This window comes from Betta splendens, chromosome 17, assembly GCF_900634795.4.
Source record: "Betta splendens chromosome 17, fBetSpl5.4, whole genome shotgun sequence".
Taxonomy (NCBI): domain Eukaryota; kingdom Metazoa; phylum Chordata; class Actinopteri; order Anabantiformes; family Osphronemidae; genus Betta; species Betta splendens.
In genome coordinates this window covers 13001080-13025279 of record NC_040897.2, presented here as the reverse complement: position 1 = coordinate 13025279, position 24200 = coordinate 13001080, and the positions used below count along the sequence as shown (strand labels likewise).

General features: G+C 47.6%; 1 protein-coding gene across 27 annotated transcripts in view; it reads left to right on the top strand.

Moving 5' to 3' along the window:
* Nucleotides 1-24200, top strand: part of epb41l3b (erythrocyte membrane protein band 4.1-like 3b) — a 29822-nt gene that overhangs the window by 1176 nt on the left and 4446 nt on the right. For 2 of the 27 annotated variants that reach the window (XM_055503617.1, XM_029130915.3), the window contains exons 2-22: nucleotides 7896-8089; nucleotides 9426-9569; nucleotides 12941-13045; nucleotides 13302-13344; nucleotides 13457-13532; nucleotides 13619-13837; nucleotides 14470-14557; nucleotides 15385-15429; nucleotides 16134-16286; nucleotides 16487-16584; nucleotides 17034-17209; nucleotides 17293-17489; nucleotides 17956-18540; nucleotides 19752-19805; nucleotides 20292-20327; nucleotides 20644-20709; nucleotides 21285-21470; nucleotides 22110-22166; nucleotides 22444-23100; nucleotides 23881-23913; nucleotides 24111-24188. In XM_055503617.1, the coding sequence (XP_055359592.1) occupies nucleotides 7907-8089; nucleotides 9426-9569; nucleotides 12941-13045; nucleotides 13302-13344; nucleotides 13457-13532; nucleotides 13619-13837; nucleotides 14470-14557; nucleotides 15385-15429; nucleotides 16134-16286; nucleotides 16487-16584; nucleotides 17034-17209; nucleotides 17293-17489; nucleotides 17956-18540; nucleotides 19752-19805; nucleotides 20292-20327; nucleotides 20644-20709; nucleotides 21285-21470; nucleotides 22110-22166; nucleotides 22444-23100; nucleotides 23881-23913; nucleotides 24111-24188 (3279 nt within the window). In that variant the 5' untranslated portion in view covers nucleotides 7896-7906. Of the gene's footprint in view, nucleotides 1-4514; nucleotides 4695-5161; nucleotides 5312-5860; nucleotides 6163-7895; nucleotides 8090-9425; nucleotides 9570-12940; nucleotides 13046-13301; nucleotides 13345-13456; nucleotides 13533-13618; nucleotides 13838-14469; nucleotides 14558-15384; nucleotides 15430-16133; nucleotides 16287-16486; nucleotides 16585-17033; nucleotides 17210-17292; nucleotides 17490-17955; nucleotides 18541-19751; nucleotides 19806-20291; nucleotides 20328-20643; nucleotides 20710-21284; nucleotides 21471-22109; nucleotides 22167-22443; nucleotides 23101-23880; nucleotides 23914-24110; nucleotides 24189-24200 lie in introns of those variants that run through there. The other 25 variants (XM_055503616.1, XM_029130918.3, XM_029130914.3 and 22 more) reach the window with 25 other exon arrangements.

Genomic DNA, 24200 nt, shown 5'->3' with positions numbered 1-24200 from the left:
ATCTGTTGAGCAAACCTTCATGGAGCCTCTTGTGCACTGGCAGCATGCGGTAGAAAAGCCTCAGTCCTAATCTCATGGCTGTAAATTCAAAATGGAAACTTTCACTTATAGCCTCGCTAGTAAACATTGTCTCACATGCTGCAATTTGTGTGATAGCAGCTGCATGGTGGGGAAGCGTATTTCAGTTTTGTGGGTGATGATATTCCTTACATGGTTTTTCCAAGCTGGGCCGCTTGAGCACAGGGCGGTTGTAATTATGGGAAACCGGCCTGGAATTTCCACATTGCAGCCAGAACGCGGCATATGGACCGAAACTGTGTTTTACATCAGGTGAAAGGGTGAAAAAGGAGTTTAGGTGTTCTGGTGGAACGACGGTAGAGAGGTCAACGTGCACCTTAGGCAGCCTTTGATCAGAAACAGAATGTGATGTCCTTTTTACACCACTAACACCTCATCGGGTGACGTAAGATTAAATCTCAACAACTATTCATCTCAGGAATTCCAATCAATGCTGCCGTGAGTTGAGTTCAGGATCAATAGCGCTGGCTTTGTGCTGGCGTTTGACGGCGTGTGACAAAGCGCAGGCTGTGGAAAGGCCGGCGTGCGCGAGGGGTTAAAGGTCAAAAGGAGTAGTTCTTCGTTATCACATTCCGCGATAAGACAAGCAAAGGTTGGAGTGAAGTGAGATCTTCGGGCACAAAAAGGCCGAGGCGAGTGTGGTGCTGTTCCATTACACCCACGACCTTCCCACGCTGCACTGTGTGAGGGTGGAGCCTCTTTTCCTAATCTGCCCATCTAAAATAACGTCTGCCTGATCAAATGAATGATCACATTCACCTGTTGCATTGGGTTGGATTAGACTGTGTAGGTACCTAATAAAGTGACGAGTGTGAGTGTAGAGACAAATATAAGCAACTACTGTGAAATGACCTTTACTTCCCTTATTCCTCCTTGTTTAATTAAGTAGTATTAGCAAACGTACGTTGGTCATCTTTAGCCCTAAAGCTGGAACACTGGAATTAATCCGCCCAGATTCCTTTGAGCATGACTAATGTTTATGCTTTATTCAGTGTAGTGGTTCATCGTTAAGGTAGCGTAAATTGTCTTAAAATAAGCTTTATGTGATTATGAAATTGTTTTATGGTAACGCATGGTTAAAGGTCGTCTCTGGTTGGATGATCGTAGGTTTGAAGGTTCATAGTTTATATCTCATCAGCGTCCATCATAAAACCCTGACGCCGAGTCTTGGACTCCTCACTGTAACATTAAGTCGCTGAGGTGTGAAAAGCAGTACAGGCATCAGCCCTCAGGTGTGCGGAGGTTCATCCAGTCGAGGCGAGCGACGCGCGGGCGCGGCCTGCGACCGTCGAAGCCTTCAGGCGATGGAGGAGATAACACACATGACTCAATCTTGTTGAGTGTGGGAGATAAGCTTGTTTGGAATGGCGTTATCTCCCAGTGTTGTCTGCTCACTGGAGAGTCTTTGCCTTTTATAAAGCTGCAGCTCCATGGACGGCGCCGTGAGTGTTTGTAGTGGGGCGAGACTGCGCTCTCTTTGAGCCCGAGAGAACGTGCTATTGTGAAGGTACTTGTTTCCTCCTTCAGAGTATTCCTTTGAACACAGAGGCATAAAGCTGCACACTGTGTCCTGGTGTTTTCAGTCAGTTCATGACTCCGGTCCACAATAAAAAGGATTGTTGGTGGTGAACATCAACATTAGGTCAAAATGTTAATTGGTTCGTAAATTACAGTAGTTATAGTAAGATGGGAAATAATTAGACTGTGATATCAAATGCTACGTTGTCCAAACCGTCCTACATGTCAAGCTTTTTAATATTCCTCTGCTAAGCAGAAATGTTGTCTAAAAAGGAAGTATGATTTTAAAACTGCTGCGCTTCTACTTTAAACCACGCGCTGCACCTCCCTTTCTCCCAAAATGCCTCCGCAATCACTTAGAGCACAATCATTAGCTCGCTGCTTTCCAAAGGTTACGATTACAGGCGTTTACGATTTTCCAAGATAACAAGTGCTCCCAGCGTTCAAATAACAAAAAGGGAAAGCTCATCCTCGCTAAAAGCCCATTTATTTGTCATATTTATAATGTTGCTGTTCCATGAAGCAGAGGCAAAGAGGCTTTTCTAACAGGTGGTGCTGTGTGATGAGGGCGTGCTCGGGGTGGGGGGTTGATTTGGGAGCTTTGGCCCAGCGTGAGCTCCAAATCCCACTCTAATTTGCCGTGCGCGCCCGCTGACCCGCAGCCCTTTGGGAGTGAAGGCATCTCAGCCGAGTGCCGGAGCGCACGGCGGCCGTTGTTAGTTCGAGATGAAACACTCAGACGTACTGTAGAACAGCTGAGCCTGATCAATTTTATAATAATAAAAGCCAAACGACATTTTACATCAGCAAGTTCGTCTCGCACCTCGGGGGCAACGGGGAAATCTGGCCTGGACTTGTGTTTTTGTTGTTTTTTTTTTTTTTAAATTGGATCACATGAGTAATTGCTGTGTATTGTTGGGGACATGCTTCTATAATATTTTGTATTGATGAGGTGCCAAGTTTCCTGTTCTGACTGCGCTACTGCAAATTGGATTTCTGTAATGAAGTTCCCGAGGTTACTGATTTTAGAAACTGAGCATAAACACGTTCGTTGACACCAGGATTGACTGATTACGTTTAGAAAAATGGTTCTCGCTAAATAATAAACCTCTGATTTCAAATTAATTCATTTTTTATATATGGAGTTGAAGTTTAATAACTAAGCAACAAATTGCTGTGTAGGTACAGAGTGAATCAGTTATGGTTCCACTAATACATGTTAAATCTGCGGGTGCATGCGGTGGATTAAAGGTTAATGGAGTTCAAGGTTAGACCGGGTGGAAGGTCAGAAGTGTGTGAACACAGCAGAAAAAAAGACTTAAGCAACCGCATAAGCAAAGTCGAGTCCAGAGATCACATGCAGCCTGTCCCGCGTGGTATTAATCATTATGCTGACAAAGAGATGTTCTGGCTCTGCTCTGAGGAGTCCTACACTATCTGCACCGCACGATGCATATGCTTGCGTGACGTCAGGCCTGGTGGTAAAGCATGCGTCTCCCACTGGTTCTGTTAATAAATGCAGACACGAACAAAGGAGCAAACATGTGAACTTCAATATTTCCTAATTATCTATTATCAATAACACCACACAACTAACCGTATGCATGCAAGCTGAATTCATGAGGGCATTGCATTAATGTTTAGGAGCACTGCTCAATACATGGCAGCGTCTTCTGCTATTATTTCTCCTCTCAGCATTCCAGGATGCAGGAGTATTAAATTAAATCTATTGTCAGACAGAACTGCTCCGCCAGTTGATGATAAATCTACAGTAGTGTTTGGGAAGTCTTAACTCGTAGTAGCTAAGCGGCATTGTAATGGGATGTAAATTATATGTATTGTATGTGAAACGTTCATTATTGTTGTCACTGAGGCTGTTTTATGAGGCACGCCACAAATAGCCAGAGGCCAAATGAAGAGCCAGCTGCGTGGCTGCTGAACAGAAGACTCACACTGTCTGCGGCGTTGCACCCTCTGTCTGCGAAGTATGTTCGCAATGTCTCTGCCGCTATTTACAGGATGCTGTTGCTCGACGTTCTCCTTGGAGCCTTAATGCGGATGCCTGAGTGTGTTCGGTGCGTACAGTAAATCTGGCGGGCCTTGTTGCACTGGATGCGAAAGCAATTAGGTGAAATAAAAGTCAAATGGGTGAACGATTTGGGTTAAGTTCCCACTAGGAGGTGGGAGGCAGAACCCACAAATCTCTGGAGGGAGCAGCAGGCGCTAATTAGAACTTGCTTCCGTACTTGCACAGTGGCGTGTGTGTGTGTGTGTGTGTGTGTGTGTGTGTGTGTGTGTGTGTGTGCACTGCGTGCATGTTGGAGAATAGCCTAAAACGCTTCTTTATGACATTCTACTACAGTAGTTATTTCACTTTTACAATGTTGTAATTTCTCAAGTTGAAAGTGGTGATTGTATATGTTTTATTATGGGGTGAGATCGGACTAGACTGCTACGTATTAGCAGGTGCTTTTGGCCTCATTTAAAATACGAATACGGTGCGTAATTAGAAGGATTTCCTAAAAATACCTCAAATGAATGTGGTGAACGTCATAGATTGAATTTATTACTGTACAATAATGTTGTACAGTGCTATAGATTTGAAAGCCTTAGCAATGTTAGGGAAAACTCTATCAACATATTTTATTAAATGATTTAATTCTAAATACTTCCTAAATGTCATTCGTTGTTTTGAAATGAACTCTGCTTGTTCTGTAGCCGTTCAGCAGAGTTTCAAATTCTCCAGCTACTCTCTTACATTTACATGCAGTAAACGCTTCTTTTTATTTAGGATTTCTCCCATGTAACCTCTGATTTCCCTACACACAAATGACTTGCACGCCACACGAGCCCCGTGCGAGTAATCGCCACGCTCCGTGCGCGCGTGGGTGCGTGGGTCTGTGCGCGCGCGCCCGCCCGCCCGGGAGGCTTGCGTCTGCTTAAAATAATGCCCCGGCTGTACCGATATCCCACAATTCTACAGAGCTGCATAGTGGAGTTTGATAGGCTGGCGGAGAGGGGAACTGCAGCAGAGCAGCACCCCTGTCAGGAAGCAGAAGCCCACCGACGAGAGCCGCCGACCGAGGACGCTCCACCCGGTAACGAGACCCTTTTCTTCCGCGTATCCCGCACGAGACGCGGCCGTCGCGTCTTCTCGCGCCGTGCTCGTCCGACCGATGACACGCGATTCACGCTAAGACACTTCCACCGCGTCGGGCGGAAAAGGCGAGCGGACGTGGCCGACCGCGGCAGAAACGACGGCCGTGGCCCCCGACCGTCGGTTGGCAACAATGTAGCGGTGCTGCGCGGCGGATCAGAAGTCAAACGTCGGTCGGACATTTCGAAGGATCGAGGCGCTCGCGGTACTGAGCGACACGCGAGCTCCAGTTTCATGGCGAGAAACGTGGGGAAGGGGCGAGACGTCACCCTGTTGATGCTCGAAGCCGTCGCTCAGAGGGAGGCGAGGCGCGGAGCTGAGTCACGCACACGCGCGGTGACATTTGTGGGGAACATTGTTGCACAGTCGGTGGCTAAGACGTCGCGCTCGGCTGTTTTTGATCTGCAGTGCGGTGGGCGTGGCCAGGGACAGGCAGACGCTCCGGAGCTGCCGTAGCATCCTCTCCTCCCGGTTCCGCTCAGCCGATGCAGTGGCCCGAGACCGGCAGCCTAATGAAGCCGCGCCACTGAAAGGCAGCGGCGTCATCGTGGGCCTTGTGTGGGTCTCTTGATCTCCTCAACTTGTGCAGAGTTTCCTTTCAGGCCCAGTGCTGACATCCTCCAGTGTCTTGGGACGATCCACCAGTTATATTGTAAAGATTTAAGATTAGGCTCAAGTCAGCAAACTATTAATTGACTTACACTTATTAAATGACTACATGCACATGATTTGTTCACTGTTAACTTCATGTTGAGCCTCTGTAGAAGGTCGCGACCGGGGGGATGTGTCCTTGTTCTAGGTCAAAATGCCTGAAAAGCTGTGTATCAGTGTGTTAAGTTTCGTGGTCCGGCGTAAAGCTTTGCGCTGTCCTGTTTTTATGGATTGGCTGAACTTGCAGTGGCTATAAATGAAACTTCACACTTTGTGCTGTGTCAGAACTGGAGAATGTTCTGGCCGCTCGCACCGAGGCAGGAAATGGATCTGGGCTGGTAGAATTTTTTGAGTTGTCACGTAGAGAATTTGTACTAAGTGTTAATGATGACTGTCCCGTGAGATGTCTGGCAGCAAATTAATCACGTAGTGTTTATAGCTACGCCAGTTACCAGTTGCTTAGTAAAATAAAAAAAAGAGCGAGAGCTTCGTGTGTTGCTTGTTAAACCTGTTTGGATTCACTGGCAGTCGTTTGTCCGTTCCAGTCGGTCTGGTTAACATAAGCTGAGGCGCTTGGGTTGTTTCCACAGGATGCTGCTGAGCTGAGCTCCTCAACCTTTCATGCTCCATTTAAGGGTATTGTCTGTTTGAATTCGTCTGGAGCCATCGTTTCCTGACGAACTAGTCGAACGTCGGCTCCAAACGCTGTGGAGACCAGAGGTCCGGTGGCCGGACCTGCTACGCGGTATCCGGTTCCAGTAAGTGGGCTCGTGTGACAGCTGTCGGCCCTGAAGCCTTGACCACGGCTCGTGTCGCATGCTGCAGGATGGGTCTTGACCTGTCAGAATACGACGACCCGTCCCCTCCACATATCCTCCATAACTCTGCAGAGGGGGTTATGGGGGCGGGAGGGGCCAACTCCAGTTAATGACACTCTGCACAGATGGCAGTCCTTCATCCCTGTGTGTGTGTGTGTGTGTGTGTGTGTGTGTGTGTGTGTGTGTGTGTGTGTGTGTGTGTGTGTGTGTGTGTGTGTGTGTGTGTGTGTGTGTGTGTGTGTGTGTGTGTGTGTGTGTGTGTGTGTGTGTGTGTGTGTGTGTGTGTGCGCACGCGCCACTTTCCAAGAGTGTGCGTTACAGTGACAAATGGGTCCTAAAATGGAGGTCTGCATGGATGGGGCGGCGTCGTAGCGCCTCGTGTCAGCGATCACTTATGTAAAGTGACATGGTATTAAGAGGAGGCCCCGCAGTGGGTCCACCCCCCATTAGGTCTGATTCAATTAGCTTTTCCAGTGGCACACAGCAGCGCTCATACGTTGGTTGGTTCAAAAAGCCAGGTGAGAATTGCACACGTGACATCGCGTGACAGCTGACAAACCGAAGCTATGTGTGCAAGCTGTCACTCTGAGTTCTTCTTTTGCAAATTTCCTCTAAATCTCCGACATGCAAAACATTTGCGCAGCTTCCCTTTCAGAGACTGTCTCTGTCAGCTTTTTTAAGTTGTAGGTAATTATTTTATTTTAATTCTGAATTTTCAGTTTAGACCAAATGCAAAGGCTAAAATCTCAGTCTGTGTTACACAACATTCATCCCATTCTGCACTCGAGCAGAAAAAGGTATATGATGCAAACGGCGCTGCTGCGACCATCAGCTGCTCCTGTACGTGATGGGGAGGTCGGGGCACAAAAAGAGTCGTGAATACAGCACTCTGAATGCATAATGTATGTACCAGTCCATGGAGGAGGCCACACACAAGGCTGCTGTGTGCGCTGTTGTGTAGCCCTGTGAAGAGCGCCTGTCACCAGTGACTGAACGTATTCTTCCTCCATTTCTATGGTGCTAAGATGTTCCTCCCCCCTCAGCAGCATAGTTCCTGTTTCATAGGAGGTTTAAGAGAAGCAAAGGTTTGCTGTCAGCTGATTGCTGAAACACTGATCTCAACAAAACTGTTTGTTTTCGGTTTCAGACTCGCTTTCCTGACGACAATAATTAGAAATCTCGTGATTTTTAGTTCCTTTCGGTGGTTGCTTCCTGCAGCCATCGCCGGCGCGGGTCCAGAGGTTGCTCTCGCCGCACGCGGCTGAACGCCGGCGGTCCTTCCCTCTATCGTCTCATCCGAGTAAACACGCGCCTATAAATAGAGCTCGGCCAGAAGCGGGCCGGCTGCAGAATGACAGGCATTTGTGCTACAAACCCCAGATTCTCTGCAGCAGAGGCCCAGTGTGGCGCCGCGCACACGCCCTCCACGGCCCCACGCCGCAGTCTCAGAGCCTGTGGGAACACGAGCCCCCGGCCAGTCTGTCAACTAGCTATTAGATGTTTGCTCCCGGCTCTTCAGACCCTGTGTGTAAACAGTGGGCTGCAAACCCAAAGGACTGAACTTAGCTAAACGAACATTACTAATATTTTCACTGGATAAATGTTTTTGACTGATGGATCAATTCAAAACCAGCGCGCTGACTCACCTAGTTCTCCCCTCTCCTCCGCTGCAGCGTGATTCGCCATGACGACTGAAACAGGCGCCGAGTCGGAGGCCAAGCAGCCGCAGGAGACGAAGGAGGTGGAGAAGCCCAAAGCGGCGGCGCCCCATCCGGACCAGGCGGCGGCCGAGCCCACCTCGCCTCAGAACCGGGCAGAGCAGCTCCCCGCTGCCGCCGGACACAGCACCCCAGCCAGGAAAGAGCAGGTACGGCCTCGTGCAGGCAGCGGTGATGGAGATGGAAGCAGGAATCAGAAAACAGAAATTAACCCTTCAAAAGCTTTTAATAAAATGTTGACTCGTCCATCACAGGACAGGATCATCATGTGAAGGGCAGTTTGAAGTCACACCCATTTGGTTTTTATATTATAACTATATTTGAGTCATTTGCAAACAATCTTTTATTTAGTAGAGCAAATTAAATTTTTCCTGATGGTGTTGGGCCCCTTTATGATTTGCCACGTGTCTGAGCACATAAATGCAATTGGAACAAGCTCTGCCTCGTGACACCGCCGACCCGGCAGCGTGGCTCTTATCTTAATGTGGAATCACTTACTATGCAAATGGCCTTTTCCACAAAGGGACGAACCGGAGCACGCGTCTACACATGAATCGTAATGGGTTAGTAATGTAATGATGCCGCAGCAGCAAGAGGAGGAAATGGATAGATCCATTATATCAATGACTTGACCCTCCTCTGCTATGGCTCAGACAGCATGTGTGTGTTTTAGTTGGTTCCATCAGTCAAGCACGTCATCAAATGTCTAAAATGCATTGAATATTTGGTATTACTTTAAAATTCTTAAATAAAATGATGCTCTTGCTTCCTTGAGCATTTGAATAGTCAGTCAATAGACAGTGAGTACTGGTCCTGTGAGGCGGCTACTGGATTACAGTGATGGATATAGCCTAAAGAACCAGATGGCAACCTTTTTTTATATACTGTAGGAATGAAAAACAGACTCTAAATCATCTGTCTGTGTGTAAGAAGGAAGAGTGTCTCTGAACCAGTGGCCTCTTTTTTAGCATGGAATCCTTTAGGAAGCCTTTGTTTTCAGCGAAGTGGAAAACTGGATTTTCTCTGTTTAAGGCAGAATGGCATCACACCACTAGCTCATCTCAGTGGGATTCAGTCACAAACTCGATCTCCGGCGTCACGTTTTTGGGAATGTGGCCCAACGAATGGCTCTGCCAGAGATGTCTAAATTAAGTATGTGACATTTAGAGTGGTCGAAGGCAGTTAAGTAATGAGGGTGGCGGCTGGACAAGTCGAGGGGTTTATCTAGCATCGCAGTGATAAAGTGGCAGCATTGTCTAAACAGGTACAGTGTGTTTTTAAGGCGGGGTCAAGCTTCGCTTCAGTGAGGATAAGTATTAAAGCAGCTTAAAGTCATTGTGTCTCCTCTGAACACAGCCTGATGGGATGAGTCAAAACACCTCTGCTTGGTTTTGTTTCACACTCATTTCTGGACTAACATCCAAATCACAATTAGTCTGTTACTCTTACAGTAGCTGACGCTCGTTTTCCTTTTTTTAATCACAGGAGCATCAGGAGGAGGATCAGGTGTCCCACAGGTCGTCCACCAGTCGTTTGTCCAGGTCTCCACTGAGAGGAGTGAAGAAGGTGAAGATCATGCAGTGTAAGGTCACCCTGCTGGACGGCTCCGACTACACCGTCAACGTGGAGGTGAGAAAGTGAAGCAGTGACCTCGTCACTATTAAATAAAAACAAAGTCTTTAATTCTGTCCAAAGTTCAGTTTGAACATTTGTTTGATGTTAAAACTGCTGCATCACATGGCTGAATAAAAGCAGACACACTAATGACGTGTGCATCAGTCTGTGATTATAATTAGACCACACTTCAAATGTCTGTCAAAGTCATTTCCTCACAGAAGACATTTGTGTGATTTTAATTTAATTTTCTTGTGAAATGTAGCGTAAGGAAGGAAAGTCACTAATGGGAGCGTTGTATTAGTTTGAATAAACAATGCAACACATGGCTTCATTTAGACGTTGGTTCCAGAATGTTAATTAAAATGGCTTGGTTCGTGCAATGACCTTTCAGTGCAAAACCTGGGAAGGAGCTGAACATGCCGCTTGCGCCTGTGTGGTACTGTATGTTAGGTGTCTGTCCTGTACGAGGCCCAAAAACTAAATAGTAAACGCTTCTTTCGTCGTGGGGTTTTTATTGCTTTGAAGTAAGGAGAGCAAACATTCTGCAAAAAAACAAGTCGCTTTGTGTTGCAGTGTTTGCAGCTCCGCCACCCGACAGCCTGGTTTTGATCGTAATGTGGAAAATTAAACACGGCGGTGGGATGTTTTGTTTGAGGAGAAGAAACGGGTCATCAGTTGGTGGATGGGTTCGAATGAAAGCGCGGTGAGCTGTTGAATGGATTCGGCTGTTGAGCCGGGCAACTTGCATAAATAGTGTATGCGTTATAAATGAGATGTTTTCAGATATTTATATCTACAGAATGTCATCGCAACTCTAAACTCTGTATCAGACGTCTGACGGCAGATTTGATGCCTTTGACACATTTATCATTGTTGTGTGTTGAACCATTGTGTGAGGTTAATTTTCTCCCAATGCGCCACTGTTGAACCTCAGCTGAAACAATTACGCTGATTATCTGTAGCTCTTAAGTTTCCAGGACTCACAAATAGCCCCAGTAACGCAAGTAAAATCCACGATCAGTCAAGGAAAATGTCTCTTTGTTGTCAGCGTGAGTGTAGGAGCCCTGCGGTATAAAGGCTGCTTTCTGCCTCCAAACAGCGTCTCTTTCTTAGTGCTATGAATTCAGGAATTAATCAGAATAGAGAACTGTTTTGACATTTCCCTTTTGCATGTTTTTGTACCCAGCAGGACATTTTCAACTTTGTACATCAGCCAGAATGTGTAGAGGCAGAGGGACGGAGCCCAGCCGCTGCTTTTCATGTCCCCTTTGAGCAGATTCCTGCCCAGCAGGGGTCTGGATGCAGCGATAAACCGTTGTCGATGACGGCGAGGTGGCTGTAAAATGGGAGCGTTGGTTGGAGGAAATCGCTCATTTATTCTGCTTTGGTGACCAACTGCGGCCAAAGAAACACTCTTAACAACATAGATTTTAAATGAGAACCGGCATTTGCAGTAAATGAACACATAAACCTCATTATTTGGTGTTCTTTAGCATCTAATAGCCAGTGTATTGAATCAGTGTCCCATCTGGTTACGATCCTCTAACCTCTAGTGCTGTCCTCCTGTCAAGGTGACCTCGGGCTCTCCCCACTTCAGGATGTCCAACATTGACACCCCTTAGTGAAGGAAAACCTAGAGCCAGCCTCAGTTAATTCCATCACTCCATTTGACTGGTTTCTTCCTCAAACATCCTCACTCTGTCTCTTACCTCCTTAATTCAAATAAACGCCGTGGCACCAAGCTCTTTAAACTTTGATTTGTTAATGAAGCAGAACAATTTGACAAATCAACCTCATGCAGTGGGAAACAAATAGATTACACAAATATTAAATATGTATAATAAAAGCTACAGGCGTTTGCACACTGTCCAAATATACTTCACCACCAGCAGTTTGTGAGAAGCAGTTTAATCTGCTTGTTTTGATCGTGATAGACTTGGACGCTGTAATAAAGCATCAAGCTGTGCTAATTAATGCTGCAGTGATGCAGGAAGCATGAGTCACACCTGGAATGTGTTGGACAGTACCTCATCTTACAAACGCTGGATATAACAGCTATAGGTGACATCCAGCAGCTCATTCTGTCTGACACAGAGGTCGGAGGATCCAGAGGTAATTACCAGGGTGTCGTCCTCCTCCCGGTCCCATTCAAAAGCCATCCAGCTTCTTCAGATTTGAAATTTTTATCCTCCTGACCTTGTAGTTTTCCAGCTCAACTGAATTTCCTCCTATGGGAAAGATGTCTGCACTAATAGTTTCCTATCATTTCCAGTGAGACAGGCCCACTGCCTCCTGCGCTTCTTATCGGAGGGTGTTATGTCTTTGACAAGGAGTCAAATCCATTTCACTGTGTGTAAATGACTGCTCGATTATTCATCTTTCTTCTGAAGCACATGACAAAGCATGAGGTTATATCAATTTGGTCAACAAAATGTTAATCTGTGATGACTTAATATTATTAGCTAATAATTCTGTGTTTCACAATTTCTTACTTTTGGCTTTTGTGCTTGTTGTCAGGCAAAACAAGACACTTACAGAAGTCGTCAAGGTCTCTGAAGGACATTGTAATGATGTCCCAGAGAATCATCAGTAGTGAATCATTTTACTGATGCGGCTCTAATCTCCAAATATAGTCTATAATCTTGATTAAGATAGAACTGGTTGGAGATCATTTGCCCTCTTTGGCTGTTGAACCACAGGCAGATCGTCTCATCCACTTACGTTTTCATAGCTGTGTTAGAAAACTGACCAAGCGTGACCTTATTAATAGATGAGTGATGAAGCTGTCGGGTCAGACGCGTGTGTTTGTGTGCATGTGAGCCTTTAATCTGTTGAATGTAGCCACGGCTCCGCTACAGATGCTGACTGTAGGCGTGCGGTGGCTGCTGGTGCTGGAATAAGCTGTGACTGCAGCTTTCGGAGTATTCACAAACGCGGCTTTGGATCAGCGTGGCAGAAGACGTGTGTGTTGTGGCAACAGCGGCCTTAAAATACCCAGAGTGAGCCAGAGTGGGCTGTGTGACGTGGGGGCGGGCGGGCGAGAGAGAGAGAGAGCCCCAGCTGATGACATCCGGCATTCAGATCCTTTAGAGTGCATTGATGTTCACCCTGAAATCAGACATCTGAAGGATTTATACAATAACGCTTTAAACAGGATTAGTCCTTTAAAAAGACTCAGTCATGCAGAAGTAAAATGTGCTGTATCATCATGTGGCTACTTTTAATTGAAAATGTTCACATTAAATTAATTTCTGCTGGTGGTAAAGTTAATTTCCGTGTAATTGTCCAAATGCATCAGCATAATCTACAGACTGAAAGTTCTCGTGTGCAGCTGTGCATCTGATGTTTTTAATAGTTTTGTCATTTTTTTTATTCTATTGCAGAAACGAGCCAAGGGCCAGGTTCTGTTTGACAAAGTGTGTGAGCATCTCAACCTCCTGGAGAAGGACTACTTTGGCATCACTTACAGAGACGTAGAGAACCAGAAGGTAATCAAGACGAATGAAATGTGAACTGTGAAGCTGCATCTTGGTTCACTGACAGTAGAAATGGCCTAGAAAAAAAGCTGAAGTATGTGTTAGCAGCTAAAATATGCAAATTGTCAGCACTTTGGAGAAGTTCTATCTAGGACAAGTTGAAAAGATGAATCAGGCAGAACAGCTTCAGAGTGACTGTTAATATCTAGGATTTTGTCAAGATGTCACACTTTAATATGCAAAGTTGCTTTGCTCACTGCTGTTGCAGAATTGGCTGGACCCCTCCAAAGACCTGAAGAAGCAAATCAGGAGTAAGTACTGACATGGAGGCCACTCACATGCTTTGTTTGAATAACTAAGTGGGGCGAGAGGAAATTGTGAAATGCTCCTTTTTAATAATTGAATCCACTTTCTTTGTTTCAGCTGGTCCCTGGAACTTTGCTTTCAATGTAAAGTTTTACCCCCCAGACCCTTCCCAGCTGACTGAAGACATCACAAGGTGAGTGAGTTTCCATTTGTAGTGTAATAATAAAAGCATTGTGCAGGTGGAAACGCTGTTACATTTAGATCCGTCTGCTCCAACAGGTACTACCTTTGCCTGCAGCTGAGGGACGACGTGGTGTCCGGACGCCTGCCCTGCTCCTTTGCCACCCACACGGTGCTGGGCTCGTACACGGCCCAGTCTGAACTGGGAGACTACGACCCTGAGGAACTGGGCAGTGACTACATCAGCGAACTGCGCTTCGCACCCAACCAGACCAAAGAGCTAGAAGAGAAAGTCATGGAGCTCCATAAATCCTATAAGTTAGTAGCAAAATAGCATTACTGTAGGAATCAAAGTGTTTTAGTCTAGATAACTGAAGCAACAGCCATTTTAAATATTCTTGCTCCCGGCTGATGCACAAATAGAGGACACTGCTGATTAAAATCTGATTTAAAATCCTATTCTCAGGTTTTCAGGACCTTTTTGTAGCTCAGTCAGTCCATCCAACAGGGATGTTTTGCAGGAACAATAATCATGTTTGAAAGGCAACATGTCTGCAGACATTGGATTTTCATTGTCCTATAAATGGATCTAATTTAATACTCTTTGTCCTCCACTGTCCCTGTGTTATAATGATTTGCCTGTAATTTGAGGCACTTCTGTCTTGTGCTGTCTTTAGAGAGACCCTAATCCTGGCACTGTCATTTCCTCCCTCCAAAGACCCTCTTCGCTATAAATGGATGCACTCATAGTTCTCGGTGGACCATTAGTTAAAAGCATCCACAGAAACTGACATTTCCTAAAAGCTTTTATTCTATAAAACTGCAAATTATCCCTTCTTTAAATCTTATCGGCCTCCAACTAGGCATGTGCACATTTTTTCCAAAGCATGAAATCACTCTTTGCCTGACCTGCACCTCCGTGTCTCATCTGCCGTGTTCTGTCCCATAAGGGGGATGACTCCAGCTGACGCCGAGATTCACTTCCTGGAAAATGCCAAGAAGCTGTCCATGTACGGCGTGGACCTCCATCACGCCAAGGTAATAAGTCAGGAACTCCGTGTGTAGCCTGTTTGTGCCCTCTTAAACAACATGTAGAAACTGGAAACGACTAAATATGACTGTATTTAAACTGTACTTCCTTTTAAAATGTCAGATTTCTCAGGAATAAATCCTGTTAACAACTTACCCTGCAGTCTCTGCATGTGTGCAGTCCTATTTGGTATCTTTAGCATATGGAAGTATAAAAGTAAGGTTTCTACCACATTCCACTCATGCAGTCTGTAGCGATGCTTCCCACCACGGCACCACTGCTTCAGATACATCATGGCTGCCAGTAATGCCTTTAGTTAACATGCCTGCACCACTGATCCACTGGCTTTATATCACTGCTGCCTCTGTGGATTCGGACCCGAAGGAGTGAGCGATGGGGGGGGTCTGTGGGAGACGTGGTCTGGAGCCCGGCTTGACGAATTATTTTTGTGCCGTTTCTAATCCAGCGGCCAGATGGGATCAAATGTATCATTAGAGCGTAGGCAGTGAAGCGGGAGCTGGAGCACGACAGCAGGACCGCTGTCATCATGAAAGAAAATTACAGTCATCCGTCTTCAGATGTGAATGAGTTATCAAAAGCGCTTTGAAAGTCAAAATGGGTCTAGATGTGAGCGATGGAGGAGGATATTGCCTCTGTGGGTCTAGTTCCGAATGGAGGAGATGACAGAGATGAGGAAGCAGCGTTGATCAAACAGAGCAGACATCAGTGCCCGCCGTTGCTTGTGTGAGTCATAGTTTTGATACGATAAAATAATATGTACATATCAGACCAGCGTCCCTCTTTTGTCTTCTCTCCTCTCTCATTAAATGCAAAGTTGGTAGGGCGTCTCTATGAATGCTTGGCTTCGGCTGAGGGAGAGGTAAGAGGCTGCATTTCATGTGCTTCACCTGTGCGAGTGTGTGCATGGTCACATCCAAACCTGTCATTTACCAGAACCCCACCGCCTCCCACGGCCCGGCATTCCCGCTTTCGGGCCAGCTCGTCCCCGTCCGAATGCCATTAATTGGTTTCACTTGCTCATCGCGTTGCTTTGTGCAGTGAAGAGCATCAGTTCGTGCTTCATCCATCATTCCCCAAGACTTCACTGCTGCTTTTGCCGATCAGTCCCTTCGAGACATTGCTGAGCAGCACCACAGCCTGCATAGAGGAGATTAGAGCACCATATGCCTGATTCCACTCTCCACCTGCCTGCATCACCCTGTTATTATCACAAACCCACAGTTACTCTATAAAGGGAAGCTTTACCCGCTGTGCGCTGCCAACAGCCCCCGATCTGTAAATGCCTTAGACGCCGTGGAGGAGGAGTTTGTGTTTTAAAGAACGTGACGAGAGGAGAGACGTGTAATGAGCAGCTTCTTCTCCGTTACTATGACGTCGACCAATGCGGCCCAGGTGCATTCATTCCTGTGTGTGTGTGTGTGTGTGTGTGTGTGTGTGTGTGTGTGTGTGTGTGTGTGTGTGTGTGTGTGTGTGTGTGTGTGTGTGTGTGTGTGTGTGTGTGTGTGTGTGTGTGTGTGTGTGTGTGTGTGTGTGTGTGTGTGTGTGTGTGTCGGTCGCCTCCAGGACTCGGAGGGCGTGGAGATCATGTTGGGAGTGTGTGCGAGCGGCCTGCTCATCTACAGAGACCGGCTGAGGATCAACCGGTTTGCGTGGCCGAAAATCCTCAAGATCTCCTACAAGAGGAACAACTTCTACATCAAAATCCGCCCTGGCGAGGTGAGAATAGCTCATTCTGTATGAATCTGACAAAACTGGGGCGTTTTTACTGTAGTCTGCGTTCATTGTCCCCTCACTTCTTTTCCCACGTTACTAAAATATTAAAGCTGTTTTTTTTATTTTATCATTTTAGGGTCTCTTGTTTTCCAACATCTTGTAAATATAATCCGCTCTGATCACAGTATTTCCTTCTTTTGCAGTTTGAGCAGTTTGAAAGCACGATTGGTTTCAAGCTTCCAAATCATCGCGCTGCCAAAAGGCTCTGGAAGGTGTGCGTGGAACATCACACCTTCTTCAGGTAAGAAGTAACACTGGACCAACTGCCTTCAAATCACAGTAGAGATTCCCTCACCGGACGATTCAGAGTCTGTTGTAGTAAAGACGAGGCCTTTGTTTAATTGGACTCACCAAACATACACTGGTTTGTTTTTTCTAATCCGTTGATTGTAAGTGATGCCATGCGTTCCAGGCTTGTAAACAGGATTTTGCTGCTGATCACGTCAAATCATTTTTTTGTAGCCAGACAGTGTTAAGTCTCTCAGTAGCTGTTGCCATTTGGGGAGTATGTGAAGTTTCTTTGTGCGGCTTTGAGCAAAAATACTAAATACTGGTCCCCTGGGATCTTATGAGTAGTGATCCAAGCCCGCGGGCTCTTCAGAGACTCATAAAATGAGTAGGAGGTGTAATGTTTCACAGCGTGTTCTCATTCCTGCTTTGATTAATTGGAGCGTTGGTTACTTGCGACAGGCTCGTGTCCCCTGAGGTTCCTCCCAAGAAGTTCCTGACCCTCGGCTCCAAGTTCCGCTACAGCGGCAGAACGCAGGCGCAGACCCGCAGAGCCAGCTCCCTGATAATCAGGCCGGCGCCGCTCTTCGAGCGCACCTCCAGCAAACGCTACAACATGTCCCGCAGTTTAGATGGAGGTGAGCGAGGCCCGAGCCGTGGTGCCATTTGCCACAAAGACAAAGGTTTCATTCGTGGGAAAACGTCCATCTCTGTGTTCCAGCTCCGGTTATGGAAAACCACGAGACTCTGATGAAGGACGGCACCGCGGACGGGGCGGTCAAAGTCATCGCCAAGGGAGACATAATCACCACGGTAACCACGGAGAAGGAAGCAGAGGAGGAGAAGGCGGAGCAGGAAGACGCTCGGATGGAGGCCGCACAGACGCCGGAGCCCACGCGGCTCAGACAGGACACAAAGGTAAAGCACGGCCCACGGACACGTCCAGCGCTGCACTAGTTTGGATAAAAAAACCTTTGAGCTTTGATGTTTTTTTTGTTTTTTTTTGGGTTTCCTTTTTTCTTGGTGTGCGTTTGGTTCAAAGAGAGGTAGCTTATGAAAAGATGGCGTCAGTGTGTCAAAGAAGCGATTGTTTCTTAGAATCTGCTGTGAACGTTTCAAATCCTTTTTTTTTTATATATATTTTTTTTATATTATACTTTAAAATGGCTGATGGGAATTTCCCACTTGCTTTCAGCTTAACCCACTGCTGTAGACTAGGCCTGAGTGCTTTCATCTTGTGTGCGCTTTACTAATTAGCTTTTCTTTTCTTGTCCTTCCTTTGACCCCACACTACACTCGTGTGTGTGCTCATGCGTATTCGCCCCCCTCCATTTAAATGTCTCGCATCATCTCTCCCCCCCGTCGGCGTCTCTCTCTCGCTCAGCGCTCCCCTCACGCATTCACAAACGACCCCCTCCGCTCGGAGCTCTCGCTCCCCTCCACCCCCGTCTCATCCACCAAAGTGCGGCGGCGGCGCCGGGAGAGCGCGCACAAGCGGGCCTCGTCGGTGAGCCCGGCCAAGAGCGGCGCCGGGTGCCGGCGCCGGCAGGCCCGCGCCGAGCGCAAGGCGGCGCTGCTGGAGGAGCAGGCGCTGCTGCTCTCCGCCCGCAAGCAGAGGCTGGAGCAGGGCGGGGGCCGCGGCGGCACACTCTTCTCCTTCTCGCTGCACCTGCCCGACCTGTCCTCCATCCTGGACGAGGACGGCTACCTCACCTTCCCCGATCTGTCCGAGATGCGCTTCCTCCCGGAGTGCGCGCAAAACTTCCTGCCCATCAAGTCGCCGTCGCTCATCCCCTGCTTCCTCTTCATCTTCTTCTTCCTGCTCTCCACCTCCTTCTCAGTTCCCTATGCCCTCACCCTTTCCTTCCCCTTGGCGCTGTGCCTCTGCTACCTGGAGCCCAAGGCAACCTCCCTGACTGCCTCCATATACCAGGGCTACCATGACCATGACAGTTCAGAGGAAGAGGAGGTGTGTGTTTGTGTACGCCTGTATGTTCCACTACCCGCCTCTGGCTTAAAACCACAGTTACACCTTAACTCCTTACCGTGTCCGGTATCTGGCTCCGCTGCTGCTTCAGCCCAGAGCCCACCTGGAGACCGTGTCTGTCCCAGTGTCTGTCAGTTCTCCTACTTTCAGAACCTCATCTCTGCCCGATCACACGCTCATCCTGTAGGCTCCGCCCCCATCGTCATCACAGAGATGAACCTGCAAGTCTCACAACTTCATATTTGTGTTTATTTCATTGTTATTTATTGAAAGGGTTAGACACAAATAGGGGAGTCTTCAGTACTCTTTAGCCTGATTCACTGCAAAGTGAAACTATTCATCATGCAAATACTGCCTTTCTTATAAGTTGGGTGGTCACATGTCTTCATTTAGTTATTTATCCTTCACCAAAGCTCATTTAAAACAAATATATTTGTGCCTAACCCATCTCAGTGTTATCATGCACATTCATGTCTTTTTAGTGCATGGGGATCATATTTATCAGAGCACTCAGTCTCTCTGCACCGCTTCTTATGACTTATGCAACCGAGCACAAATTAAAATGAATCATTTAAACTGACACGTGGCAGAAGGGGCTCTTGGCTTTTCAGAGCCAAGATACAGTTGTCAACGCTCTCAGAAGTTGCAAACGATCGCTGTGATGTAATTCAAGCTGTGGTGGAGAGAGACCGCGTGAGTTGAATGCATCCAGATCACCTCTAGTGTCAACACGCATGGAGAGGAGGGGGAGGGCCTGAAAGTCAGGTTACTGTTCAGCAGCCAAATTGTCCAATCACATTATGAACCACAGCAGCTATTGAACCTACACACTTTACTGATACCAGCGTGCTCCCTTTCCCAAACCAGAGCAAATTGACTTGTATCACATCTAAACGTCAAAGTGACTGACCGAAGGTTTCATCTTCCTCTGAGTCTGTTGCTTGCTAACCTTTCATTTGCCTTTATTTATTTTTTTTCTTTTTTGTTTCTGTGTTCTCCTTCTGCTAACCTTTTAAGTGTAGACGTGTCTGATGATGTGTCAGCTACAGAAACAAGCAGTGCATTTCCATTTGTCCCATTCGTGATTAGCCGAGAATCTGTTCTGACGACTTTTCAAGGGCTTAAAAGTTGGGTTCTGTCTTTGTGTTTCTCGCCTGCCTCTCGGAACGGGTTCGGTCCGTCTGTGAAAACAGACCGAGAGCGAGCAAACTGACTTTGCCTTTGACGGAGATCTGACCGCCACCGAGGTTTGTACGCCGGGAAAAAGGCATTACATCTAAAGCACGACGGTACTGACCGGAGAGAGATGGAGAGAGTGATGGTGATGTCACGCGCTGAATTTAGTGATCAGTGCCTGCACTTAGCATTTGGATGCACCGTGATTACCGAGGCAGGTGTGATTCATAATTGAAGACGCGTGGTCGCGTTCCCAGCGGCAGCCTGTAACAGCTGGGCGTCGATCATGAGACGCAGACGCATGTTCGGTTCATTTCGCTCCTTGTTGAAGGCGCATCAGGCTCTAGTGTTTGTCTGCACAGCATCACTCCTGCCTCTTGACGGCCGGGTTGCAGCTGCATTCAGCCCTTAATGAACAGCTGCAGCATCCGTTTCTCTACAATCTCTCTCCTCTGCTCGTCGATGCTCCTTTTCCTTCACTTCGCCCGTTGTGTACTCCGTCGCCTGCATTTCGCCTCATTGTCTCTCTTCTCTCCCCCCTTTTTCCTCGCCGTCAGTCGGACGCCGACGACGACTCTGAAATGCGGACGCAGGTACGCTTGGCTCCCGCCTCCGCTCAGCTCCACCAGCGGATGCTCTGACCTGCTCAGACATCAGCTCTCTGCCTTGGCATGCCTCCTGCTTCTGCTGCTGACAGACTAACTATCACACCACACACCGCACTGACCCTTCACCCCTGCCTGAATCCACTCTCACACACCTTTCCAGCTCATTGTTCATGCTTCATGCTTGTGTTCACTGATAGATGTGTGTAAGGACAAAGCTCCCAGTCTTTTCATATGAGTCTCTGTTTACCGTTGGCAAAGCAACGTTAACTACAACTGCTCTCCACTCTTTCTTTCCTTACAGTATAGTTTCATAAGACGAGTAAAAGGGGAAAACCTTTTTATCAGGCATAGTAATCTAATGCTAGAGGTTGGTGAGAAACCAGTGCATGACTGAGATGCGCATGCTCTTCAACCCAGTTGTAACTCTACCAGTTTCACAAACTTTCCTGTGTGATTGATGTTTCTCGTTGCACTTTAGTCTATTGGACTTTTTTGCTGTGCGCATCCAGGTCATTGTTTTGGTGAGAAACACATTAGAGAAATACTAATATGATGTAATTCAGTGTTTATAGAAGTTTTCTAACAGGATTTGGGAGAGTTGTGTTTCGCTGAACCCTTGAAGCAGATCGTGCATGATGCCTTTTGTTTTCATCATTAAAGATGGTCCTAAATGCTTGAAGCATTTAGATACCTGCTGCTTCTCTCCTAGTTGCTCCTGTTGTTTTGCTGCTGTGTTTTGTACATAAGCACATAATGCAGCTGGTTCTGGTCCGTATTGATGGATTCGAGGCCTTTTCGGAGCTGCATTTTATGTCCAGTTGTTTTTGGCGATTGAGTGGTCGTGCCAGTGTAGAAAGCATGGCCGCCGCTCCCGCCGCGTTGCCCCCGCCGCGTTGCCCCCGCCCCTCATACCCCTGTGTCACGGTCCACCGGCCGCTCTAGGACTCGGAGCCCCCGGCGGAGATGGCCAAGCACCAGACCAACATCAGCGAGCTGAAGCGCTCCTTTCTGGAGACTGGCGGCGGCACGCAGGGCCAGACGGAGTGGGAGAAGAGGCTCTCCTCGTCCCCGGCGCACTCTCCCAGAGCAGATGAGGCGCCGATGATAGAGCCGCTGGAGCCGCAGGACGTAAGCTGCCGCTCACAGCAGACCCAGAGGCGGGCGGCGCACGTGTGTGTGTGTGTGGGGCATGACATCAGCGAGGCGGGTTTTGAATGAACAAAGGCATCACTCTCAGGAGTGATCTCGTAATTAGTCACAATGTAGTATTTTCAATGTTCATAATGGGCCTGGAGCCTTGTTTTCCATAGCTAGAGTTTATGGTCCAGTTTGGTAAAGGAGGACGTTAGCGTAGGAAACGGTCACCATGATTGAAGAAACTAAACTGTGAAGTCATTCTGTGTCAGCGTGTGCTTTTCCAATGTATCCTCATGCATTCACTGTATCTCATCATTCGCCGATTAACATGGAGATTTGTTTGGCTAATGAGTTGTGACATCGTTAATCAGTGATGTGATTGTAGCATTTAGTGACATTACACACGGTTTCATCTGTGTTTCTCCGTTACTTGTGTAACTTAATCTGATGAACTCGCGCAGGACAAATGAGCAGCGTTAATTAAGATGCCTGACGACTAATCGCTGACATTAATCATGTCCCACTGAAATGATGAGGAGCTGGTTGTCTGGAGACGCCTCGGGGCAGTAGCGACACAGGATATGTTTACATGAAGTGTCTCTAACTGTATAAATCATTGTTGTCTTGCAGACTAACGGTGAGCAGCCTGCAGAGACGGAGGAGGAGGTGAAACCTAAAGCCCCAGAGGTACAGGAAGCTTCTTCCAATTAGAGTTTTATGTGGTGGTGTTTGTTGGTGTAAACTTTCTTCAGACATGTGGACACAGGTCATGTGCACTAGGTCAAAGTATTCTATTATTCTATATCCAAACAAGCATCTGTGTCCACACACTTGCTGATCTCAGTCTGTGTGTGTGTGTCTGTGTAAATATTCCCTCTACCTTCTGCCGCTGTGTGTTGCTATGTGATGCTCTGTGTCCGTTAAGTTGAACGACCCATTTCCAATAAGCCAAGTGTCTCCCCAGGCGGCGGGATATCTGGTGAAGTATGTGGTGGATAGTATTGGAACAGATGGGGCCACCTCTTCGGGGCCTCACGGGATTAGTCTGTCAACCACTATGGATGACGACGTCTTTATGGACGGCACCCTAAGGGAGGCGGAGGAGAAAACCCCGGACTCCCAGGACGAGGTGTCGGAGAGGTTGGTGTTGAAGGTCAGCCCCAGAGCTGTCAGACAGGAAGTGTCTCAGGCCATCAGTGATAAGAAAGGGACGCTCATTATCTTGAAGGAGGAGAAAGAGATGAAAGCTGTGGGTGAAAAGGAGGAACCTGAAGCTGACGCCGACCAAAGTGAAATAGCTTCTTCCTCTAAAGAGAAACAAACTGTCAAAGACGATAATTCTATTAACACAGAACCCGGAGGCACCGTATTTGAGACGCTGAGTCCCAACCTGAAGATAAAGACTGATGACGTGACTCGCGTTAAAGGCGTCGACTCGCCCAAAAAAGCCATGGCGTCGTGGATTTCTGAGGAGGCGACGGCACCGGAGGTCAACGGCGTGTCAGCGAGCGGAGTCAAAGAGCCCTCAGAGGAGGCGCGGGCGGCGGTCCAGACCCAGCCAAGCGGTTCCAGCCCGGCTCAGACCGCGCTTTGTGACCCGTCAGCTGCGTCCATAGCGGTGGTACTGTATGACAGCTACAAGCAGCGACTTGGTGCTGGCTGCCTCCCTTCACATCTCCACCGCTAACCCGCCCCCCCGCGGCCGCGGCCATCCAGTCTAACAGGCGTCAGAACCAGGGTTGTGCATGGCTAACGGACCCGTAACGTCTGCCGTTTCCTCTCCCACCCGCCGCCTTTTCTGTTGCCGCTTCGTCGCTCGATCCAACAGCTTCGGGTTTGTTTGTAATTCCGTCGGCGGCTAAAGCGGCCCGTCTTCCCTTAGCAGCTGCCTTCCGCAGCTGATAAGGAGGAAGCGGGAGAAGCGGCTGGCTCTTTGTTTGTCTGTCTGTTTGTTTTTGCTCCGCTGCATCACTCCTTTCTTCGAGCTCCGTTATCAGTTCCCTGGAAGCAGTGACTTCATGGCCCTGGCTCGGTGCCACTGCTGCAGCTTTCCCCACCTCATCCTCCAAAATCCCCCTCTGCCTCTGTAACAAGTCAGAAACATTGTATGGTTCTACCCAAAAGAGCTTTCCCTGTTCTCAAGGAACAGTTTGTAAAGGCAGATTAGCTCTAATCTGCAGCGCTAGGATTATGCGGCTCTAAAAATTGTTTTTTTTTTCTTCTTGGCATTAGGTTTTGCCAAATTTAATCAGCTACATAATGGTATTCCATACAATCCACACGTTTTTTATTTATCATAGCTTTCATTTTTCATCCCTTTTCTCTTTTTACCTTTTGTGCGTGGATTTTAAACTGTTTTATTTCTCTGTGGTTGTCTCTGTTCATCCTTCTGTCCCCTCAGTCTACACTAGGATGGGTTTCTTCCTCTCAGAAGGTGACCTCTCCTCTATGCTTTCATATTTTCACCTATTATGTGTAATGACTGTCACGTTTCTACAGTGAAAGTGTCAGAGCCAACGTAACCAGTTCTGTGTGCAGTTTGATGCCACACTGTCCTTCACTGTGGCCTGGACATGATTTATTTCACGGTGACGCAGAAACATCATCTCATGGTACTATTGTCATTCACAGACGTCAGCTGATCCGGACGAGAAGGCAGTGGTTACCATGGAGACGGATGCAGCGCCAACCGAGACGACCGGGCCAATGGTAAATTTCCGC